Here is a 25,327-nt window from a genome sequence, read left to right as displayed (position 1 = left end):
CGCTCTCCTACCCAGGAGCTCTCCGGCAGTCTGGAGCTCCACAGCAGGCTTTCCCTGCAGGCCCTTCTCCCCGCCCTAAAAACGTCTCCACTCCAGCACCACCACCTCCGCTCTCTTCCCTACTTACACGCCCTGCGCCTCCTATTTGTGTCCTAGCCCCAAACCTTCCTTTTGTTCTCTGAGATTCTAGTGCGATTGCTCAAAGCGCTGGGGGCATGCACGGTTCTCTTGCTCAGGAGCTCCCCCTCTGTCCGGAGTTCCGCAGCAGCTTTTCTGTGCGGCCCGTCTCCTTGCCCCCAAACTGTCCCTTTGTTCTGTAGGGCCCTACCGCAAGTGCTGCGGGTGCCCGGTATGCCGAGCTTTCGGTTGGGGGTTGCAGCTGAGGTGGTTTCTCTCTAGACTCAGATCACACAGTTTCTCCCAGTCCTGGTTGTTCACTGTTCTCTCACTCCTCTGGCTTTTTCAGCCAAATCCTCTCCCTAACTCCCTACAAGAATTCACTTATCGGTGTGCCCCTAGCAGGGGGAGCCTCCAAGCAGCTCTCAGCTAGTGAGCTCTCCGGCTTGGTACTGTAAACGCACAGGGTCCCTGAATGACTCAGCCTGCAGTGTGTGGTAAACCCCTCTAACCCCCTCCATGCTGCTCCCACGCTCTCCTCCCTGTTCACGCTATCAGAGAACCACACTCACTCAGTCACTCCTCTCCGCATTCGTTCCTGGAGTCTCTCCTTAACAGGAGCAAGCTGAGAACACTGCCCCTACTCCGCTGCCATCTTCCCCTCCTCTCCAGTTTGCATTTTAATGTTCATAGTTTTGATCCTCTTTCTCCTAAACAAGCCCCTTTAACATTTCATATAACAGTGGTTTGGATCTGATGAACTCCTTCAGTTTTACTTTGTCCTGGAAGCACTTCCTCTGCCCTTCTATTCTGAATAACAGCTTCGCTGGATAGAGTAATTGTGGTTGTAGGTTTTTGCTTTTCATTACTTTGAATATTTCTTTTGAGAAAATCAGCTGTTAATCTTATTGGGACCCCTTTGTACATAATTCTCTTCTCTCTTGCTGCTTTTAAGGTTCTCTCTTTATCCTTAATTTTTGACATTTTGATTATGATGTGTCTTGATGTGGTTCTCCCTGGGTACAGTTTTTTTTTCAACTCTCTGTGCTTCCTGGACCTGTAAATCTATTTCCTCCTCCAAGTTATAAAAGTTCTGCTTTATTACTTTTTCACATAATTTTTCAATTTCTAGTTCTTCTTTACCTTCTGGCAATCCTATGATTCGGATGTTGGCCTGCTTATAGCTGTCCCATAGGTTTCTGAGCCTCTCCTCATTTTCCTCACTTCTTGTTTCCTCTTTTTGCACTGGTTGCCTGTTTGTTCCTTCCCTATGTTACGATATGTTTATTTGACCCCTGGTTTTCTTTTACTCACCACTAGTTTTTATGTGTTTTTGCTCATTTCAGCAGGACTATCCTTCATTCCTTCCCTGTCTTGTTTAAGATCTGCTGTTAAGTCTATAAGCATTCTTATAACCAAACCTCTGAATTGTGTCCAGAAAGATTTCCTATCTTCTGAACCATTAGATTAGATATTTGCTCTCTGGTCATCTGTGTTACTGGCATCTCTGTCATGATCTTGCCATCCCGACAGTTTTGTGTTCCCCTTTGCTTCCTGGGCAGGGCTGTCACACCTTCTACACTATAGGGCGTGGAGCTCCATGCACTTGTCACTACCAGGTGACACTTCTCACCACACTGTGGTGTTTTGTGTGTGGGTGGAAGTCCAAGATGGATTCCTATCGTTCACTCTCCACTAAGAGACCAGGAGCCTCCTCCTCCATCCCCACATCCTCTGGGCCTCACAGTCCAAGGCAATGTGGTCTGCCTTCCCAGGCATTGGAATCGCAAGGTGACAGGTCTGGTCTGTGGCCGAGGGTGCTCCCCAGACGCTTCTTGCCTCCCCTTAAATACGCATGTCTGCTTACTGCTGTCCTGTCACCATCACTGCTGCTGCCGCCACCAGCACAGTTTGACCTCTCTGCCTCAGCTTCATGCCTCCTACCTGTCCAGATGAGCACCACTTATTTATAACTTCATACATTGAACTTCCATTTATTTTCTGAAACTTCTGGTTATTTCTGGTTTTGTGGTAGTTGTATTCCTTCTTAGTTGTGGAGGGAGATGGAGCATGTCAGTCTAGGCCTCCATCATGGTCAGAAGTCTCTCTAGGACTGTCATCTGCTGCGGCACCTGAGGAATGTGATCCAGCATCAAGGGCATGTAGCAGACAGTTCTCTTCACGCAAAAGTACCGACTAGGGCAGGGCAGTGCTGGCAGGCACCACACGGACAGGAGAAAGCAAGTGGTCCAACAGAGGCGTTCCATCACCACTGGAGCAAAGCAGCAGGAGGAAAGAGCAACCGCAGCTGTGGCGGCGGTCACTATGCATGTTTTGTACCCAAAGCCAGATCAATATTTCTACATGGATACTTTTTGCGCACTGATGTAGAAAATTCAAACCTGGAGATATTTTGGTCTATAAATAACCTAATGTGCATACCAGAGGGATCAAAGGGGGAAAAACATAGACACTTTTACGCACACATTTTTTTTAAATGTGAGCATAAAAATATAGATCATCTTCCCATGTTTTGCTTTCTTTGAGACATTTTTTCCCAATGTCTTTTATTGTGGTAAAATACACATAACATAAACTTTACCATCTTAACCATTTTAAGCATACAGTTCAATGGTATTAAATACATTCACATTGTTGTGCAACCACACAAAACAGATGCCTTTATTCCCAAAGGGTCTGTGGGCCTATCTTATGTATTCTTGTGGAGCAATTTAACTTCAATTTTTATAAAATTATGAAACTGTCTAGATTAAGCATTAAATTGAAAAAGAAATAGGCTCTTACATTAAAAAAATTAACATTTTCTGAATTATTTTTAACTTTTCAATAGTACTCAGTCCCCAGTTTCATAGATAAGTGGAAGGAGGAGTCAATAAGTGGAAATCTACATGAAATGGGTTGACTATGATTCACTGACTTATTTAAGAAATAATTTAATGCTCTTTTATATGCACAACTCAGTGTGTTAGTATGTAAGAACTTTTTATTCTGCAAAGGAAACTGTAGTTTAAGTTTCAGTGAATGAGGATTGTGGCATTTTTTTTCCTTTAGGTCCTATCTGTAAGAGTAAAAATAAACTTCCTTAAAAATAAATTTTATCTACATTTCACATATTTCCCCTTATTATGTTTATCATATCTGCCATCTTATCAAGCCATCCATCATCTCCAACATATCTTACAAAGGCATGGTAAGTATAGTGCATATATTTGGAAACTTGGTATTTCCTCCTTAAATTTCACAATTAAATTAAACAGCTTTTATACTTGAAGTTCTGATACTAATTCAGAGAGATCTAGTATAATTACTATAAAAACAAAGTTAAATATTCTCTTGGTTACCAGAGTCATTAAATAACTGAAGGTACAATTTATGCTTTGTTCATGTATAACAGATGAAAAAAAATAAATATTCAGGAATAACTGAAAAACTGCTCCCATTAACTAGTTCTTTTGTACACCATATAATGCACAACCCACCTATCCCATCCTTACTCCAACAATCTCTGCACCAAAAATACAATAAAAGGGCCAGACCATGAGCAAAATGACACTTTTCAGTGAGGCTTCACTCAGTTCATTATCAATAGCATCATGGCTTCCCCAAGTAAAATTTCAAGGTAAGTGAAGTGTACTCTCTTACGTATTGAGACTTTGAGCATTTCTGATGGAAAACTTCCCTAATATGTATGATACAGATCACTAGTTATTTTTCCAGCAGAAATTATTGAAAGCAACAAGCCATACCCTGACGATTCAGGCATTCACAACAAACATTCCTGATTATACTGTGTAGTAGTACAATGTTGTCAGCTTTAAAAAAATACCCTCCTTCTCCTTTAAATCAGTCTGTCACTTCATCTGTTGCTAATGTACCTCTTTCTAATATCACCATCTCCATCCATGTACAACCCTTATAATTTGCAGATTTTCATTTACTGTGAACTGAGAAACCAAGTTTGGTAAGAACTGTGTGTTAAATAAGAGTTAAGAAGTCACTGAAAGTAAGGATGAGGAAATAATTATGGCCTTCAAGTCAGCAGCCTCGTGACACCTAAAGGTTTCTGTCTTAAGATAACGTTCCCATCTCTTCCAGTTTAAGCTAACTTTTGAAAGGGTAATGTTGAGAGCTACCTTCAAATAAGTGTGTTTGTTCTGAACAGACCATCTGGACATGGACTAAATCGGATATTCCAATAGCTTCAAGTTCTTCTGAACCTAAAAAAATCTTAGTGAACGACCCCTTCCTACAGTTATTTAAAATCACATAATTGCACAATGTACATCCCAAACAACTTTCTGAATGTTACTCAGTTTGATCTTGACAACATTGCTGAGCTAGGAAGGGTCAAGCTCATTGACCCAGGCTACAGATAAAGAAATGGAGCATGGAGAAAGTTGAATGATTTGCCAACAGTCATACAATAAATACATGAAAAGGTTGGGCTCCTGGGTTGTCATTCAGAGCTCTTCTCACAACGCTAATGTTTTCCTTGGCTTTTTCTCACCTTCCCCACGTTCACAAGGACACTAAGTCCTGGCCGTGGTGAGGAAAACATTTGTTTTGGGCTTGCTTCTCTTTCTCTCTAGGCTCTACCGGATGTCTTTCGGAATCTTGCTCAATATTCTGGCAGAACTCAAAACCCGCTAATTTTGTTATGTTGAGGGTTGTCAGTGAATTAAAAATTCAACAAATGTATGGTCCCAACTTGCCATGAAAAGTTAACAAATGTAACCAGTAAGGATGTTTCTCACAAGTGAACACTGAACCAGCAGATATCTAACAGCTCATTTTGTGTCATGGAAGCGTGAAAAATAATGTTCTCAAGACATTCATTAACCTTTCATTTCCTTTATAAATAATCAATCAGAAATGGGGTTCATATTTTAAATTAATCAAAAACAGCGTTTTCACTCCTCTCTCTCTCTCTCTCTCTCTCTCTCTCTCTCTCTCTCTCTCTCTCTCTCTTCTTCTTCTTCTTCTTCTTCTTCTTCTTCTTCTTCTCTCCCTCCCTCCCCTTGAAATCACTTGGTATTCTAATATCAGCATGATATTTGAATATATGTTTCCACTCTGAGCCAGCTTAAACCTCATATCCTCCAGAAAAGCCTTCCCTATCCATCCCATCAATTCTCAGACACCTCTTCTTCCTCTTCTCCCAGAACCTAGAGCAGTTATTGGTATTTCACATTTAGTACATCTTAAGAAAGCATGTAATGTACTGCCAGGAATACAGGTTTTAGAGGCAGACAGACCCAGGTTCTAATTCCAGTTTTCCCACTTCCTAGCTGTGTGGCCTTGGGCAAATCACTTAAATTGTGTTTAGCTGAGGTTCCTCGTTTGTAAAATTAAACTAATGATACTTAATCTGTTAAATTGCTCTAAGGATTAAATACACATAAAGCACCAATCACAGTGCCTAGCGTATATTAAGAACTCAATCAGGGATACTTGCTTTTATTATTATTATTATTATGGCCTTTTATGTATAGTTCTGGTTTGGTGTGTGTGCAATTTTATTGCCTTCACAAGGTGTTCTTAAAACATCTGTCATCTGTGTCCAGAATGGAACTAATTGTGAAGCTTAAGCCTCTTGAAGGGGCTCTTTCCCAAACCTTATTGAAAATATTCTATTTGTAATATTCTATTACTTTTCTCTTTTTTATTTTTTTATTTTTTTTATTTTTGGTTTTTCAATTACAGTTGTCCTCTTTTCCCCCAATTTCTCTCCCCCAGCCAACCCACCCCCTCTCCCGCAATCATATCCCTCCCCGTTGTCCATGTCCATAACTCATTTATACACGTTTTTTTTAATGTTTTTTATTGATTATATTGTTACAACAGTTCCAATTTTCTCCCCCTTGTTCCCCTCCACCCAGCACCCCCCTCCCCCAGCAATCCCCCCCAAGTCCATACCCCTGGTTCGTAAAAATTAACTATCCCCCCCTCTCAAATATTAGGACCCTTTGTAATCTTGTAAAGGACAATGGGCGAAGGTCTCAAGCTCCTCTAGCTGCTTCAAGCTGGACATGGTCGTCGTCCTACCTACCCTTGGGTCCAGAAAACCCTAATAAGAGTGGGGGTGTGGAGGAGAGGGTGGCCTTCCCACATGGGGAAGGATCGTGCAGACTCCAGGTCAGTTGGCTGTCTCCAGTCAATGGCGTGCTTGGTTTAACAGGCTGGTGTCCTTGTTGTGTTCTGGGGGCAACAGATTTGGCGAAAAGGGTTAAAAGACATCATTCAATCCATAACTACTAGATGACAAAAGGCAGGGATTAACTTTTCAATGTTCCATATTAGGGGAAAAAAAAAAAAAGGCTTCTTTGTAAGAAGGTGTGCTAGGCACATCTCGCCTGTCCAAAACCCTTTTGCCCATTATACTTAGTTTGAGCTGAGGTAAATAGTTTAGGTTTTTTCCCCCTCTCAGACCTCTGGGCCTTTTCTGTCCAAGCCATTAGGATAGAAAAGAGAAACCCGTTTTAAAGTGAAGCCCACAGACCACCCCATTCTTCCCCAACCCAGCCATTTAGTTCAGCCAAACCATTGAGTCTAAGGAGGCAGCGCTGCAGAGAGGATTAAGTGAGGCTTATGCGTACAGATAATCACTCAGGTAATGCGATCATAGGCTTATGTCCTTTGAAAACAAAAAACAGGTATACACGTTCTTTGAATAAACCCTTACTTATCCCCCTTCTCTCCCTCTCCCCTCCCCCCTATTGACTGCTATTCTGCTCTTTGTTCTATTTAGTTCCTTTGTTGTGTTGTTCTTTAGTTTCCTGTATTAGGTGATATCATATGGTATTTTTCTTTCTTTGCCTGGCTTATTTCACTAAGCATAATTCTCTCTAGTTCCATCCATGTTGTTGCAAATGGCAAGAGTTCCTTCTTTCTTTCTGCTGCATAGTATTCCATTGTGTAAATGTACCACAGTTTTTTGATCCACTCATCTACAGATGGGCACTTAGGTTGTTTCCAGCACTTAGCTATTGTAAACAGTGCTGCAGTGAACATAGGGGTGCATAAGTTCTTTTGAATTGGTGTTTCAAGATTCTTGAGGTATAATCCTAGTAGTGGAGTAGCTGGTTCAAAAGGCAGTTCCATTTTTAATCTTTTGAGGTAATTCCATACTGTTTTCCATAGTGGCTGCACCAGTCTGCATTCCCACCAACAGTGCAGTAGGGTTCCCGTTTCTCCACATCCTCGCCAGCACTTGTTGTTTGTTGATTTGTTGATGATGGCCATTCTGATTGGTGTAAAATGGTATCTCATTGTGGTTTTTATTTGCATCTCCCTGATGGCTAATGATGTTGAGCATTTTTTCGTGTGTCTATGGACCTTCTGTATGTCCTCTTTGGAGAAGTGTTTGTTCAGGTCCTTTGCCCATTTTTTAATTGGGTTGTTTGTTTTCTTGATATTGAGTCGTATCAGCTCTTTATATATTTTGGAAATCAGTCCCCTGTCTGTGATATCATTGGAAAATATGTTTTCCCATATGGTTGGTTTCCTTTTCATCTTGCTGATGTTTTCTTTTGCTGAGCAGAAACTCCTTAGTTTGATATAATTCCATTTATTTATTTTTTCCTTTATTTCTCTTGCTTTAGAAGATGTATCCGTGAAGAAATTGTTACATGAGATATCTGATATTTACTTGCCTATGTTTTCCTCTAGGACTTCTTTGGTGTCACGACTTACATTTAAGTCTTCGATCCATCTTGAGTTTATTCTCGTGTGTGGTGCAAGTTGGTGGTCTAGTTTCATTTTTTTGCATGTCCCTATCCAGTTCTCCCAGCACCATTTGTTAAAGAGGCTCTTCTCACTCCATTTTATGTTCCTTCCTCCTTTATCAAATATTAGTTGACAATAGAGGCCTGGGTTTATTTCTGGACTCTCTATTCTGTTCCACTGATATATACGTCTGTTCTTATGCCAGTACCAGACTGTTTTGATTACAGTGGCTTTGTAGTATTGTTTGATATCTGGTATCGTGATTCCTCTTGCTGTGTTCTTCTGTCTCAAGATAGCTTTTGCTATTCGGGGTCTTTTTTGGTTCCATATAAAGTTTTGGAGTATTTGTTCTAGGTCTGTGAAATATGTCATTGGTATTTTAATAGGGATTGCATTGAATCTGTAAATTGCTTTGGGTAGTATGGCCATTTTGATGATGTTGATTCTTCCCATCCAAGAACATGGTATTTGCTTCTATTTATTTGTATCTTCCTTAATTTCTTTCTTCAATGTTATGTAATTTTCAGAGTACAGGTCTTTTATCTCTTTAGTTAAGTTTACTCCTTGGTACTTTATTTTTCTTGTTGTTATAGTAAATGGTATTTTCTTTTTTGTCCCTGTCTCTGAGATTTTATTGTTAGTGTACAGAAATGCCTTAGATTTCTGTATATTTATTTTGTACCCTGCTATTTTGCCAAATTCACTTATTATATCAAGTAGCCTTTTAGTGGAGTTTATAGGGTTTTCTAGATATACTATCATGTCATCTGCATATAATGAAAGTTTTACTTCCTCTTTCCCAATTTGGATGCCTTTTATTTCTTTTTCTTGTCTGATTGCTGTGGCTAGGACTTCCAACACTATGTTGAATAGGAGTGGAGAGAGTGGACAACCTTGTCTAGTTCCTGAATTCAGGGGGAATGCTTTTAGTTTTTGTCCATTGAGCATGACGTTGGCCTCAGGCTTCTCATATATAGTCTTAATTATGTTAAGGTATGCTCTCTCTATTCCCATTTTGCTGAGTGTTTTCATCATAAATGGGTGTTGTACTTTATCAAATGCTTTTTCTGCATCTATAGATATGATCATGTGACTTTTGTCTTTCATTTTGTTTAGGTGATGTATTATATTTATTGATTTGCGAATATTAAACCATCCTTGCATCCCTGGAATGAAGCCTACTTGATCATGATGTATGATCTTTTTGATGTATTGCTGGATCCTGTTTGCCAATATTTTATTGAGGATTTTAGCATCTATGTTCATCAGTGATATTGGCCTGTAGTTTTCTTTCTTTGTTGTATCTTGACCTGGTTTGAGGATTAGGATAACACTGGCTTCATAGAAATAGTTTGGGATTTTCCCCTCTTCTTGGATTTTTTGGAACAGTTTTAGGAGGATAGGAGTTAGTTCTTCCCTGAATGTTTTGTAGAATTCGCCTGTGAAGCCATCCGGTCCAGGGCTTTTGTGTGCAGGGAGATTTTTGATTACTGTTTCAATTTCCTTCTTTGTTATTGGTCTGTTGAGACTTTCCACTTCTTCTTGATTCAGTTTGGAAGGTTGTATGTTTCTAGAAATTTGTGCATTTTTTCTAGATTGTCAAATTTTTTGCCATACAGTTGTCTGTAGCAATTTCTAACTATCATTTGTATTTCTGTGATATCAGTCGTGATTTCTCCTCTTTCATTTCTGATTTTGTTTATTTAGGTCTTCTCTCTTTTTTTCTTGATTAGACTGGCTAGAGGCTTGTTGATTTTGTTGATTTTTTCGAAGAACCAGCTCCTAGTTTTGTTGATCTTTTGGATTGTTTGTTTAGTCTCTATGTCATTTAGTTCTGCTCTGATCTTGATGACTTCGTTCCTTCTTCTTGCCCTAGGCTTTGTTTGTTTTTATTGTTCTAGTTCCTGTAGCTGTATGGTTAGGTTTTTTATTTGAGATTCATCTATCCTTTTCAGAAATGCCTGTATTGCTATGAACTTCCCTCTCAGGACTGCTTTTGCTGTGTCCCACAGGTTTTGGGCTGTTGTGTGCTCATTATCATTAGTTTTTAGAAATTTCTTGATTTCTTTTTTGATGTCATTGTTAATCCATTCATTATTTCATAGCATGTTATTCAATCTCCATGAGTTTGGGTGTCTTTGATTTTTTTTCTCTGAGGTTGATTTCTAGTTTCAAGGCATTGTGATCTGAAAAGATGCTTGATATGATTTCAATTTCCTTGAATTTGTTGAGGCTTGTTTTATGTCATATCATGTGGTCTATCTTTGAAAATGTCCCATGTGCATTTGAAAAGAATGTATATTTTGCTTCTTTGGGGTGAAAAGTTCTATATATATCAGTCAGGTCCATGTGGTTTAGTGTGTTGTTCAATGCCTGTATATCCTTGATGTTTCTTTGCTTTGATGATCTCTCTATTGTTGATAATGGAGTGTTGAAGTCCCCTACTATGCGTGTGTTGTTGTCGATATCCTTTTTGTGGTGTTCTAGTATTTGCTCTATGTATTTCGGTGTTCCTATGTTGGGTGCATATATGTTTATCAATGTCATATCTTCTGGATGGATTGTTCCTTTAAGTATTATGAAATGTCCTTCTTTGTCTCTTTTTATTGCCCTTGCTTTGAAATCCGTTTTGTCTGATATGAGGACTGCTACCCCGGCTTTGTTTTCCGGTCCGTTTGCTTGGAATATTTTTTTATATCCCTTTACTTTCAGTCTGTGTAAATCTTTTCTTTTGAGGTGTGTTTCTTGTAGACAGCCAATATGTGTGTCCTGTTTTCTTATCCATTCCGTTACCCTATGTATTTTAATTGGAGCATTTAATCCATTTACATTTAAGGTTATTATTGACGTGTATTTATTCATTGCCCTTCGTACCTCTGTTCCTCTCCTCTCTTGTTCTTTTCTTCTTCTTTTTTTTTAGAACACTCCCTTTAGCATCTCTTGCAATGCTGGTTTGGTGGAGATGTATTCTTTTAGTCTTCCTTTGTCTGAGAAACTCCTTATTCCACCTTCTATTTTGAATGAGAGCCTTGCTGGGTAGAGTATTCTTGGTTGTAGGCCTTTGTTTTTCATTGCTTGAAATATTTTTGACCATTCCCTTCTGGCTTGTAATGTTTCTGTTGAGAAATAAGTTGATAGCCTTATCGGAGCTCCCTTGTATGTTATTTGCTGTTTTTCTCTTGCTGCTTTTAGGATTCTCTCTTTGTCTTGAATTGTTGCCATTTTAATTATGATGTGCCTTGGAGTGGGTTTTGTGGGGTCCCTCTTCATTGGAACTCTCTGTGCTTCCTGAACTTGTATAAATTTTTCTCTCATCTGGTTCGAAAAATTTTCTGTCACTATTTCTCCTATCAGTTTTTCAATTCCATGGTCCTTTTCTTCTCCCTCTCTAATTCCGATGATCCTGATATTATTATTTCTTCTCATGCTATCCTGTAATTCCCTTACATCTTTTTCATATTTTTTCAATCTTTTTTCATGTTGCTGTATTGTCTGGGCGTTTTTCTCTACATTATCTTCTAACTCACTAATCCGATCCTCTGCTTCATTTAGTCTGCTTTTGACTGATTCTACTGTGTTTTTCAGTTCAGAGATTGAATTCTTCAATTCTTCCTGGTTCTTGTTAACAGTTTCTATGTCTTTTTTTATGCTGGTGTAGTTCTCTGCAAGTTCCCTGTAATTTTCTTGGAGCTGCTGGTAACTTCCTTGGAGGTTGTCATAGTTGTTTTTAAGGATGTCGAGTATATTGAGCTTCTTTACCACCATTGTTTTGAATTCCATGTCTGACATTTGGGCTATGTCTATTTCATCTATCTCTCTTTCTGAGGATTCCTCTTTTTTTTTCATTGAGGGGTTATTTTTGCGTCTTACCATGTTGGATTCTTTTTGTTTTTATTTATTTATTTGTTTGTTTTTTTGGGGGGGGATGGTCTGCTTTGACTTCCCTCTTTTGTGGGGTGAGATTCTTTATGGGAGATCTGGGGGTTTCAGTGGTGCAGTCTCTTTGATATCCTGGGCCTGATGTTCTTGAGTTACCCTTTATGTCATTTGTTTATGCTGTCTGGTTATATTACAGATGTTCTTTGGTAGGACCTTCCTTCTGGCTAGTTGGTTTAGAGTCACTCTATCCACTTTGTCTTGAGTTCTTTTGTGGATATGTCAGTTTAGGCTTGGTGTGTCGTCTTCTTTTTCTGCATCCGCAGCTTGTCCAGTGTGGCGGTTCAGAGGTTCTTGTTACTTGCAGCAATGGTGTACGCCCGTGGTTACTGGCACGGCGCGCTCCCTTGCTTCCCGCTGGAGCCATGTATTACTTTTCTTAAGGAGGGCTCCTAAAATGGTATAGCATCAAGCCTGTACAAAACCTGATTTGGCTTCTGGTTGTATCTTTAACCTCTATGTTATCCACCCCCTCCTCATTTCCACTCCCTTCTTTCAGCATAGTATTTAAATGACATTTTATAAAATCCTCAATTAACCATAAATTTTGCTCTACTCAACTATCCAGAAATAAGCTTATGTCAGGTATTTAGTCAAAACTTCCAGCTGCCAACCAATGCATCTGGTTGGAAAATATTCAATCCACTTACATATTTTGAGATAATAAAAGGCACTTTATAAATTGTAAGGCTTTTATTACCAGAGTGTTAGTCATGAAAATTACGATAATAATGATGACCCCAACGCAGAGTTTCTCAACCTCAACCCTGCTGACCCTTTTTGCTGAATATTCTTTGTCGTGGAGGGCTTTCTTGTGCATTGTAGGATGTTCAGAATCATCCCTTGCCTCTACCCACTAGATGCTAATCACCCCTCCCAGATGTGACAACCAAAAATGTCTCTAGGCATTGCCAACTGTCCCCAAAGGGAAAATTCCCTTCCCCGCTGTCCTAAGGCATCACATTCAGCCCACAAAGATGTACAGATGGTCACAAGTTTTTGATATTAAGGCAGAAAAAAAAGAAGGCAAGCATTTTAGAAAAGTTTTCAATAAGCAAAAGCAACTTCAATTAACCTGAAAATCCCATTAACCCCATTCTTTGACTGTTCTATTCCCTAAGCATTCCAGATAAGAAAAAAAATGTTCTGTACATTCTATTTTCTAATTTGTATGCAAAGTTCAGCCCATTTGACATCTCAAAAGCTAAGTACAGAAATCCAGTTCATGGGTGGGAGATCATCAGCTTCATTGCTTTGCCATCTATTTTAAGTGACAATGATGCCACTGACCTGAAAATTTACAGCTATTTTCCCTTGTTATTGACATTTTTAACTTTGATATTAGCAATTCTTCCTGTATTCTCTGCCTGAAATCTGGTCCAATTAATTGTGATTTTACTGTATAAAGACCCAACACTTCGTTGAACATTTAAAAGTAATTTGTTCTAGCCATTCCATTTTTGTGCAATTGAAAATGTCTTTCTTGAATAAACAATATTTCTTATTCCTTCTGCAGGTGGTGATCCTGGGGAAACATTCAAGAGGTTATCACTACATGCTTGCTAACTTGGTAAGAGTTTAAGTTTCCCAGGGCAATATATTCTATTTACTTTGTCTGTAATCGTCCAAAAAAGAAATACATGAAGTACCTAACTTGTTCTCTAGATGTTTGGAGAGGTGAGTCAGTAAATACCAAAACCTGAATGTAATAGTCTTGTTTTCAATTGTGCTGTTTCTGTTTTAGCTGTGAAGCTTCTATTCTCTTGTTTAATAATAATAATAATAATTTGACATCATTCTTCACTGATTAGTCATAGATTTGATTTGGATTTGAAATGTAAACCAATTTACCCAGGTTTTAAATGTAAAACAAGGGATGAAGACAAAGGAAACTAACTCTTTCCACAATTAATCCGAGTGTACATGCGCATCAGTACTGGATTTGCCTTTCCCAGAGTAGACCACTGCCAAATCTTTTCAAACTAGATGCCAGAAATAGGTTTAAACATGGAACATTAAGTGTATAGACACCTTTCTTTCTATAATAAAACACAACTTGAATTTTTACTTTCAAATTTCCCATGCCTTTAAAATTTGTGACATTTTAGAAGCTAGTAGTTCCTTTAGGTTAGTTTATAGCTCTTCTTTCTCTAAAAGGACAATTAGTTTGGGTATGAAAAGAAATGTCTTCAAAATCAATAATATATGTTTGGCAGAGGTTCTGAGTAATACCATCTCTGTGAGACAAAAGAGGACTGTTAAATTATCACTATGATACTAGAAATAATAAATTATTACATAACATAATTTCTTACCCCAATTTTGTTTTATTAGCGCAATAGGATCATAATCATTACAGAGCTCTAAAACCAAAAGAACAGCAACAAAGGTGAACAATTATTGTAATTATATCCTTATATTTCTTAAATCAAGAAAAATGTTATTTTGTTTAATAATGAATATTTTTAAATGAGAAAGAAAATATTACTTAAATTATTTCTTTAGGAAGTGTGTACACTCAAATACTTTGTAAGGTGAAGATTAGAACTACTGCTTTGTAATGTAGGTGTGCATCTTCTCTGATAAATTGCTCAAAGTGGATCATTTCAGTCCATTTGGGGGATAAATGAATTTACTCTTTTAGAAGGAGAAATCTTGATTCTTAATTTACATCTGAATACATTCAATCTGTTTTTAGGCAACCAATAATTAAAGGATGTTTGTTGACTCATTAGCGATTACCCCAGGGCTTGACAGGATACATGGAGGTCACAGCAATACACCTGAGTTATTTGAGGCTGAGCTGCCTCCAATGACCCAGCTTGGTTGGAAACTACGCTGTCCAGCAGAGGTTTCATGACCATGGAGGAACAAACTTATTCAGTACACTGTATTTTGTCTGGGGGGTAAGAGAGGTAGCTGTTCCCTCTAGGGAAGAAAGAGTAAGACCTCCATCCCTCATGCTTTTTATTGAGAAGGGTACTCATGGGAGATACAAGATCAAAATTCATAAATCATCAATAGCTTTTAGGTGCTTCGATTACAGTTGACAATTACAGACTACAAGTACCAATATATAGGGCACGGTGACCAGTCTGTGTCAGGGTCTATCAAACATCTTGATGCTACACTGGCATTAGGTACATGGTTTTATACATTCCTTTCTAGAGATTGTTTATAGTTAACTAAGAGACAAGATAGCAGAGCAAGCTCCAAAGCATAATAAGCATTCTTTAAATCCAATTCCCATGGAAACCCTCTGAGTGGCAGGAAACCCTCCTGTCTCCCGCACAGCTTTCCAGTGTTCTGTTGAGACTCAGAGGCCTCCTGGAGCAGGGAGGTGGGGGGGTGAAGCAGGAGAGCTTGTATGTACGACCCCTGGGCATAGACTTGGGGGGGGCGTTGCTGGGGGGGGTGCTGGGCATAGGGGAGCAAAGGGGAAAAAATTGGAACTATTGTAACAATATAATCAATAAAATGTACTTTAAAAAAGTGTAACAAAAATAAAGTACTAAAAAGTGTGAAATAAATAAAGCAAGATATATAAAATATAAGCCCATTTTTTAGTATTACATTAAACAACCATAATATTACCCTGTTCAAATTGCTATAAAGACTTATAAACTCAATTTCTTTTCTTATATCGTCTCAGACTAGAAACAAACATCAGACAAGCACCATTCTACACACTTTGTTTGTTTGTTGTTGTTGTTGTCATTGTTGTATTTTTTAATTTTATTATATATTTTCAATACCATTTAGTCCCCGTGCCTCCCAGCATCACCACACTGTTGTCCATGTTCATGAGTCCTTTTTCCTTTTTGCTCAATCCCTCCACCCCCTAATTTCCCCTCCACCCCTAGCTATCATCCTGCTCTCCATCTATGAGTCTGTCCCCATTTTCCTTGTTAATTCAGTTTGTTCATTAGATTCCACATATGAGTGAAATCATAAGGTACTTACCTTTCTCCAACTAGCTTATTTCACCTAGGGTAATGTTCTCCATGTCCATGCCTACTGTCACAAAAGGTAAAATTTCCTTTTTTTTTTTATGACCAAGAAGTATTCCACTGTGTAAACATCCCATAGTTGTTTTATCCTCTCATCTACTGATGGACACTTGGGCTGCTTCCATATCTTGGCAATTGTATGTAATGCTGCAATGAACATAGGGGTGCTTATGTTATTTCAAATTAGGGTTTTGGGTTCCACCAAATATATTCCCGAGAGTCGGATAGCTGGGTCAAAAGGCAGATCCATTTTTAATTTTTGAGGTATCTCCATACTGTTTTCCACAATGGCTCCACCAATCTGCATTCCCATCAACAGTGCAAAAGGATTCCCCTTTCTCCACATCCTCTCCAGGACCTGTTGTTTGTTGATTTATTGATAATAGCCATTCTGACAGGTGTGAGATGATATCTCATAATGTTTTTAATTTGCATTTCTCTGGTGAATAGTGATATTAAGCATCTTTTCATATGTATATGGCCATCTGTATATCCTCCTTGGAAATGTGTCTATTCAGGTCCTTCACCCATTTTTTAATTGGGTTGTATTTTGGTGCTGAGTTTTGTAAGTACTTTATAAATTTTGGATACTAACTCCTTATCAGCTGTATCAGCAAATATGTTCCCCCATTCTGTGGGTTGTCTTTTTATTTTGTTGATGATTTCATTTTCTGTACAAAAACTTTAATTTGATGTAGTCCCATGTGTTTATTTTATTTTATTTTTTTGTTTCCCTTGCCTGGGGAGATATATCCGATAAAATATTGCTAGGAGCAATGTCCAAGATATTGATTGATGACTGTTTTCTTCTAGGATTTCTATGGTTTTTGCTCTAACATTTAAATCTTTGATCCATTTTGAACTTATTCTTGTGTATGATGTAATAGGTGTTCTAGTTTCTTTTTTTCTGAATGGATCTGTCCAATTTTCCTATCACCATTTACTGAAAAGAAAACGTTTAGCACAATGTATGTGCTTGCTTCCTCTGTTGAATATTAATTGACTCTAAAGGTGTGAGTTTATTACTGGGCTCTCTATTCTGCTTCATTGATCTATATGTCCATTTTTATGCCACTATCATGCTGTTTTGATTATTATGGTCTTATCATATAATTTGATATTAGGTAGAGTGATTCATTTAACTTTGTTCTCTCTCAGGATCATTGTTGCTATGTGGGGCCTTTTGTGGTTCCATATAAATTTTTGAAATATTTGTTCTAGTTCTATGGAATCTGTCATTGAAATTCTGATAGGAATTTTATTGAATCTATAGAATCTTTTGGGTAGTATGGACATTTTAATGATGTTAATTATTCCTATCCAGGAACACAGTATGTTCTTCCACTTATTTGTATCTTCCTCAATTTATTTCTTCACTGTCTTAAACTTTTCTAAGTACAGGTCTTTCACATCCTTGGTTAGGTCTATTCCGAGGTGTTTTATTCATTTCAAACAATTGTGAATGGGATTGTTTTCTTTTTTTTTTTAAGTATATTTTATTGATTATGTTGTTACAGTAGTTCCAATTTTTCCCCCTTTGCTCCCCTGCGCCCAGTACCCCACTTCCCTCCGGCAATGCCACACACACCCCTTAGTTCATGTCCATGGGTCATGCATACAAGTTCTTTGGCTTCACCCTTTCCTATATTATTCTTAACTTTCCCCTGTCTATTTTGTACAAACCAATTATGCTTCTTAATCCCTGTACCATATCCCCATTTCTCCCTCTCTCCACTCACAGCTGATAACCTTCCAAATGATCCCCACACCTATAGTTCTGTTCCTATTCTGATTTGCTTAGTTGGATTTTGTTTTTATTTTTTAGATTCAGTTGTTGATAGTTGTGAGTTTGTTGTCATTTTAGTGTGCATAGTTTTGATCGTCTTGTCCTTAAGTAAGTTCCTTTGACATTTCATATAATAATGGCTTGGCGATAATGAGCTCCTTTAGCTTTACCTTGTCTGGGAAGCACTTCATCTGCCCTTCCATTCTAAATGATAGCTTTGCTGAATAGAGTAATCCTGGTTGCAGGTTGCCTTTCATCACATTGAATACTGCTTATCAGTCCCTTCCTGCCTGCAAAGTGTCCTCTGAGAATTCAGCTGATAGTCCTATGGGCACCCCCTGTAGGCAACTCTCTGCCTCTCTCTGCTGCCCCCAGGACTCTCTCTTTATCTTTCATCTTTGGCATTTCAATAATGATGCATCCTAGGGTGGTCCCCTCTGGGCCCAGCTCACCCGGGACACTCCGTGCTTCCTGGACCTGTATGTCCATCTCCTTCGCAAAGTTTGGGAAGTTTTTCTCAATTCTGTCAGTTCTTGCTTCCTCATTCTGCACTGGTTGACTTTTTTTATTCCTTATGTTCCAAATCATTGATTTGAACCCCAGTTTCATTCCCTTCACTATTGGTTTTGTATGGATTTTCCTTCGTTTCACTTAGCATAGCCTTCACTTCTTCTCTTCTGTGTTTGCTGTACTCAAGCATATCTGTCAAGCCTGTGAGCATCTTTATCACCAGTGTTTTGAATTCTGCATCTCTTAGGTTGTCTATCTCCTCATCTGTGAGATTGACTATCTCCTCGTCACTTAGTTCTCCCACTGGAACCTTGATCTGTTCCCCCTTTTGGGCCATACTTCTCTGTCTCATTCTGACAGCTTCCTGTGTTTGTTTGCCTCCATGTCCCAGGTAGAGCTGTCGCTCCTGTTACATTGTACAGAGTGGAGCCTTAGGGATTCATCAGTATAGGGCAACCTGTTTCACCACGTTGTGTTGCTGTATGTGGGGGAGGGGTCCGAGAGGGAACAGTGCTGCCTGCCCAGCACTCGCCCCTTTTCCAGGCACTTCTCCCACTTCCGCACCGGACTGGTGCCCCTCTAGCTACTGCCCTGGCCATCGTTCCCTAAGTGGGTGGGTCTTCAGATGTTCCAGGACTGTGGGGAGGCTTTAAACAAGAGGACTCTGCTGACAGACCTGCAGTTTCTGCCTCCACCCCAATGCCCACTGATCTGCACAGTCAGAATCAATGAGGCTTGATTTTCCCCAGTGCAGGGACTGTGAGCTACTAGGTCCAGTAAGGAGCTGGGATCGCTCCCAAGGTGTCCCTTCTGACTTTAAAATGTGTGACTGCGCTTTCTGCCAACCTGCCGCTGCCGCCACTGCTGCTGCCACAACACCGCGCCCTCTCCACCCTGGCTCCACCACTCCTACCTGTCCGGATGAGTATTTCTTCTTTATATCTTTGTTTGCTGGACTTCCATGCAGTTTGACTTTCTGGAACTTCTGGTTGTTTCTAGTTTTGAGGTAGTTGTATTCCTTCTTAGTTGTGGAGGGAGATGCAGCATGTCTGTCTATGCCTCCATCTTGGCCGGAATTCCTGAATTGTGTTCTTAATTTCCTCTTCTGTTACTTTGTTATTGGCATATAAAAATGAAACTTATTTCTGTATATTAATTTTGTATCCTGCTACTTTGCTGAATTCTTTTATCACTTCTAGTAGTTTCTTGTTGGAATCTTTGGGGTTCTCTATGTACAGTATCATGTCATCAGCAAATTAAAAGTTTTAATACCTCCTTTCCAATTTGGATGTCTTTTATTTCTTTTTCTTGTCTGATTGCTGTGCCTAGGACTTCCAGTACCATGTTGCCTAAGAGAGATGAAAGCGGACATCCTATCTTTGTTCCCAATCTTAAGGGGGACACTTGTAGTTTTCGCACACTGAGTATTATGCTGGCAACGGGTTTGTCATTTATGGTCTTTATTATGAATAGGTATGTTCCCCCTATTTCCCCTTGACTGAAAGTTTTTATCATAAGTAAGTTCTGGGTTTTACCAAAAGCTTTTTCTGCATCTATTGATATGACCATGTGGTTTTTATCATTCAGTTTGTTTATTTGGTCTGTCACATTTATTGTTTTTTGAATGTTATACCAACTGTGCATCCTCAAAATAAATCCTACTTGGTAATGGAGAACGATCTTTTCAATGCATTGCTGTATTTGGTTTGCTAATATTTGTGTTGAGGATTTTAGTATCCATGTTTATCACATATATTGGCCTGTAATTTTCTTTTTTTATAGTGTCTCTATCTGGTTGTGGAATTGGGATAATGCTGGTTTCATGAAATCAGCTTGACAGCTTCCCCTCCTCTTTACTTTTTTACACTAGTTTGGAAAGGAGATACGTTAGTTCTTCCCTGAATGCTTGGTAAAATTCACCTGTGAATCATCTGGTCCAGGACTTTTGTCTGTTGGGAGTTTTTTATTACTGCTTCAGTTTCACTAGCTATAATATGTCTATTCAGATTCTCTGATTTTTCCTGATTTAGTTTTGGAAAATTGTATGTTTCTAGGAATTTATCCATTTTGTCCAGGTTGTCCAAGTTGCTGGCATATAGTTTTTTTTTAAATATATATTTTACAATCTTTTGTGTTTCTTTGATGTCAGTTGTTATTTCTCCTCTTTCATTTCTGATTTTATTTATTTGGGTCCTCTCTCTTATTTTCTTGATCAGTCTGGTTAAAGGTTTTTTAAACTTTATCTTCTCTATGAACCATCTCTTGGATTTGTTGATCTTTTGTACTGATTTTCTGTACTCTATTTCATTTATTTCTGCCCTGATATTTATTATTTCCTTCCTTTTACTCACTCTGGGCTTTGTTTGTTGCACTTTCTCAAGTTTCTTTAGGTTTGAAGTTAGATTGTTTATTTGAGCTTTTTCTTATTTTTTTGAGAAGGCCTGTAATGCTATGAATTTCCCTCTTAGGATTGCTTTCCCAGTGTCCTACATATTTTGGATTGTTGTGTCATGATTTTCATTTGTGTCAAGGTATCTCCCTTTTCTTCCTTGATCTCATTGTTGACCCATTAGTTGTTTATTAACATGTTATTTAGCTTTCAGGTCTTTGCCTGTTTCTCACTGTTCCTCTTATGATTGATTTCTAGTTTCATAGCATTGTGGTCAGAGAAGATGCTTGATATGATTTCAATCTTCCTAAATTCATTAAGACTTGTTTTGATATTGAGCTTCCAGCCAAGATGGAGGCATAGACAGACATGCTGCATCTCCCTCCACAACTAAGAAGGGATACAACTACCTCAAAACTAGAAACAACCAGAAGTTCCAGAAAATCAAACTGCATGGAAGTCCAGCATACAAAGATATAAAGAAGAAATACTCATCCAGACAGGTAGGACGGGCAGAGCCGAGGTAGAGAGGACGCGGTGTGGTGGCCGCAGTGGCGGCTGTGGCAGGCCAGCCGAAAGCACAGTTACACTTTTTAAAAGGTCAGGAGGGACACCTGGTGAGCATTCACAGCTCCTGACCACACCGTGCAGCTCATGGTCCCAGCACTGGGGAAAAGCAAGTCTCATTGCTTCTGACTGTGCAGATCAGTGGGGGTTAGGGTGGAGGCAGAAACTGCAGGTCTGTCAGCAGAGTCCTCTTGTTTAAAGGGCCCCCAAAGTACTAGAATGTCTGTAGACCTACCCACTCTGTGAACAAGAGCCAGTGCAACAGCTAGAGTGTTATCTGTCCCATAGGGAAGAGGGAGAAGTGCCTGGAAAAGGGGCTAGTGCTGGGCAGGCGGCATTCTTCCCTCTCAGACCCCTCCCCCACACACTGTGCCACAACATGGTGAAACAGGTCACGTTATATTGACGAATCCCTAAGGCTCCACCCCTTACAATGTAACAGGAGCGACAGCTCTACCTGGGACACAAAGGCAAACAATCATAGGAGCCTGTCAGAATGAGGAGACAGAGAAGTATGGCCCAAAAGGGGAAATGGATCAAGGTTCCAGTGGGAGACTATGCAACAAGGAGATATCCAACCTAACTGATGCAGAATTCAAAACACTGGTGATAAAGATGCTCACAGGCTTGACAAATATGCTTGAGTACAGAAAACGCATAAGAGAAGAAGTGAAGGCTATGCTAAGTGAAACGAAGGAAAATCCACACAAAACCAATGGTAAAGGGAAGGAAACCAGGGTTCAAATCAATGATTTGGAAAATAAGGAATAAAAAAACTGTCAGCCAGTGCAGAATGAAGAAGCAAGAATTGAAAGAATTGAGGAAAACTTCCCAAATTTTGTGAAAGAGATGGACATACAGGTCCGGAAAGCACAGAGGGTCCTGGGCGAGCTGGACCCAGAGGGGACTACACTGGGACGCATCATAATTGTGATGCCAAAGGTTAAAGATAAAGAGAAAGTCCTGGGGGGAGCAAGAGAGAGGTGAAGAGTTGCCTACAGGGGGGTATCTATAGGACTATCAGCTGAATTCTCAGAGGACACTTTGCAGGCAGGAAGGGACTGATAAGCAGTATTCAATGTGATGAAAGGCAACCTGCAACCAGGATTACTCTATTCAGCAAAGCTATCATTTAGAATGGAAGGGCAGATGAAGTGCTTCCCAGACAAGGTAAAGCTAAAGGAGCTCATCATCGCCAAGCCATTATTATATGAAATGTCAAAGGAACTTACTTAAGGACAAGACGATCAAAACTATGCACACTAAAATGACAACAAACTCACAACTATCAGCAACTGAATCTAAAAAATAAAAACAAAATCCAACTAAGCAAATCAGAATAGGAACAGAATCATAGGTATGGGGATCATTTGGAGGATTTATCAGCTGGGAGGAATGAGGGGGAGAAATGGGGATATGGTGCAGGGATTAAGAAGCATAATTGATTGGTACAAAATAGACAGAGGGAAGTTAAGAATAATATAGGAAAGGGTGAAGCCAAAGAACTTTTATGCACAACCCATGGTCATGAACTACAGGGGGTGGGATTGCTGAAGGTAAGGGGGATACTGGCTGGAGGGGGGCATAGAGGAAAAAATTGGAACTACTGTAACAACATAATCAATAAAATATACTTTTAAAAAAGACTTTTTTGTGAGTCCTATTATGTGGTCTATCCTAGAAAACATCCCATCTGTGCTTGAAAAGTATGTATATTCTGCTACTTTGGGGTGAAATGCTCTGAAGATATCAATTAAATTCATTTGATCTAGTGTGTCACTTAAAGCTTCTGTTCTCCTTATTGATTTTCTGTCTGGAAGATCTATTCATTGAAGTCAATGAGGTGTTAATATCCCTGATTCTGACTATTTTGTCGATCTCTCCCTTTGTGCCTATCAAGATTTCCTTCTCATATTTAGGTGCTCCTATGTTGGGTTCATAAATGTTTACTAAGGTTATATCCTCTTGTTGGATTGTTCCCTTTATCATTATGTAGTGTCCTTCTTTGTCTCTTAATATATCCTTGGTTTTAAAGTCTATTTTCTCAGATATAAGTACAGCTACCCCAACATTTTTTCCTTTCCATTTGCATGAAATATCTTTTTCCAACCCTTTACTTTTAGTCTGTGTGTATCTTTAACCTGAGATGTGTTCCCTTGAAGTGACATATATATGGGTCTTGTTTTCTTATCCAATCAGCTACCCTATGTCGTTTGGTTGGAGCATTTAATCCATATACATTCAAGGTCAGTATTGATAGATACATATGCAGTGCCATTTTATTGTTAGATTATTTTTCTGTTTTTTTTTTCTTTCTCCCCTTCTTCTTAAAGCAAGCCGTTTAACATTTGTTGCAGTACTAGTTTGGTGTTAACAAACTCCTTTAGCTTTCTCTTCTCTGGGAATCTACTTATTTCTCCTTCAGTATTAAATGACATCCTTGATGGGTAAAGGAGCCTTGGTTGTAGGCCCTTGCTTTCCATCACCTTGAATATTTCATGCCACTCCCTACTGGCTCAAAATATTTCTGTTGAGAAATCAGATGAGTCTAATTGGTGCTCCCTTGTATGTAACTACTTGCTTTTCCCTTGCAGCTTTTAGTATTCTCTCCTTGTCTTTAAGCCTTGTCGTTTTAATTATGATGTATCTTGGTGTAAGCCTCTTTGAGTTCAACTTGTTTGAGACTCTCTGAGCTTCCTGGATTTGTGTGTATTTTTCCTTTACAAGATTAGGGAAGTTTCCCATCATTATTTCTTCAATGGGTTATCCTTTTTTGCCTTTTTAAAAATTGTTGTTCTTTTACAGTTGTCCCAATTTTTCCCCTGTTTCTCTCCGCTGCCCTATCCATCCCACCCCCCGCCCCCAGAATCAATCCCAACCCTGTTGTTCATGTCCTTTGGTTCATTTCCATAGGTACTCGACCCCTTGCTCACTCTTTTAGTTCTGGTATTCCCATGATGCAGATGTTATTATGTTTCATGTTGTCCAAAATGTTTTTCAAGCTCTCCTCATTTTTTTTTCTTTTGCTGATCTGCCTGGTGGTTTTTTCTACCTTCTATTTGAAATCACTTATTCAGCCCTCTGCTTCATCTATACTGTTTATTCTTTCCAGTGTACCTTTCATTTCAGATATTGCATTCTTTATTTCTGATTGGTCCTTTTTTATGGTTTCTATGTCTTTTTTTCATGCTGTTGAGTATCCTTATAATTATTACTCTCTAAACTCTCTGATAACTTAATTGCCTCCATTTCATCTAGCTCTTCTTCTAGAGAATTCTCTTGTTCTTTTATTTGGGTTCTGTTTCTTTGTTGTCCCATTTTGGCTGCTTCTTTGTATTTGTTTCTATGTAGATCTACAATGACTCTGGTGTAGGCCTTTGTCAGAGGCTGTGTTACGGCTACATAAGCGAGATTGAACACTCTGAAGCGGTGTATAAAGTTAAGCAAAGGATTTTTAATATTGGCCAGGAGTTGGGCAGACCCTGAGCAGGTCTCTAACATGCTCCAACCTACAATGGAGTCTAAACGCTGGGCTTTTATACTGGTGCAGTCTCTTTGTTTCTTCTTTGGCGGGAAACAGCCTTAGGAAGAGGGGGCTGGGCAGGACTGCAGGAATGTCTTGGCAGTAACAGGAACAGAAATTCGCAAGGCTAAAGGTTATCTTCGACGGCAGCATAGCTCTTCAGCCAGGGACGAACTCCCTGTGAGGCAATTTATTTTCAAAGGGCTAGACATTCTGCAAAGCACAACCTTCACAAATGTTATAAACCAGACACAAGCAAGCAAATGGGAGGTGATAGAGGCTGAAGTCTTTTTAGCTTGTAAATCACTAATTGCTATAACACTCCTTCTTACATTCCTTTTTCCAAGGCCTTTTAGCAAGTCCTTGCTACTTCTTACAAAGAACATTTAAAGCCCTTACATACTTACATATTGAAACTTTTTACAGGGAATATTTGGTGCCCCTACAGCTGCTTTTGACTGGCCCTGGTCAACCTGTTTGGTGCTGTCAGTGATCTACAGCATGTGACTCTCTCTGCTGAGCCTGTTTGCGGAAAGAACCAAGCTGTGCACCAAGGCCCACGTTTATCAGCACTAGGCCCTGGGAAGGGTCAGCTGAAGTCTCATAGAGTTTCCGGAGATCCACCTTTGTTGTTAAGTTTATCAGTGAAATAATCAGCCTGTCTTAAGATACACAGTGTGGGGTAGACTAATTCCTGTGTGGGGGCCTATTGCTTCCCCTCAGACTGATGCCACTTGGAAAGG

The 25,327-nt window shown here is 39.2% G+C and overlaps 1 protein-coding gene across 2 annotated transcripts in view; it reads left to right on the top strand.

The window, feature by feature from the left end:
* The window catches only part of GRIA3 (glutamate ionotropic receptor AMPA type subunit 3), a 520,351-nt gene that overhangs the window by 290,038 nt on the left and 204,986 nt on the right, over nt 1-25,327 (top strand). For both annotated transcript variants that reach the window (XM_090265357.1, XM_090265359.1), the window contains exon 5: nt 13,316-13,369. In XM_090265357.1, the coding sequence (XP_090121483.1) occupies nt 13,316-13,369 (54 nt within the window). The remainder of the gene's footprint in view (nt 1-13,315; nt 13,370-25,327) is intronic.

Source organism: Furipterus horrens, unplaced genomic scaffold (assembly GCF_987537825.1).
Source record: "Furipterus horrens unplaced genomic scaffold, mFurHor1.1.pri manual_scaffold_17, whole genome shotgun sequence".
In the NCBI taxonomy this organism is placed as follows: Eukaryota; Metazoa; Chordata; class Mammalia; order Chiroptera; family Furipteridae; genus Furipterus; species Furipterus horrens.
Note: the sequence above shows the minus strand (reverse complement) of the source record. Positions and strands in the feature narration are given on the sequence as shown.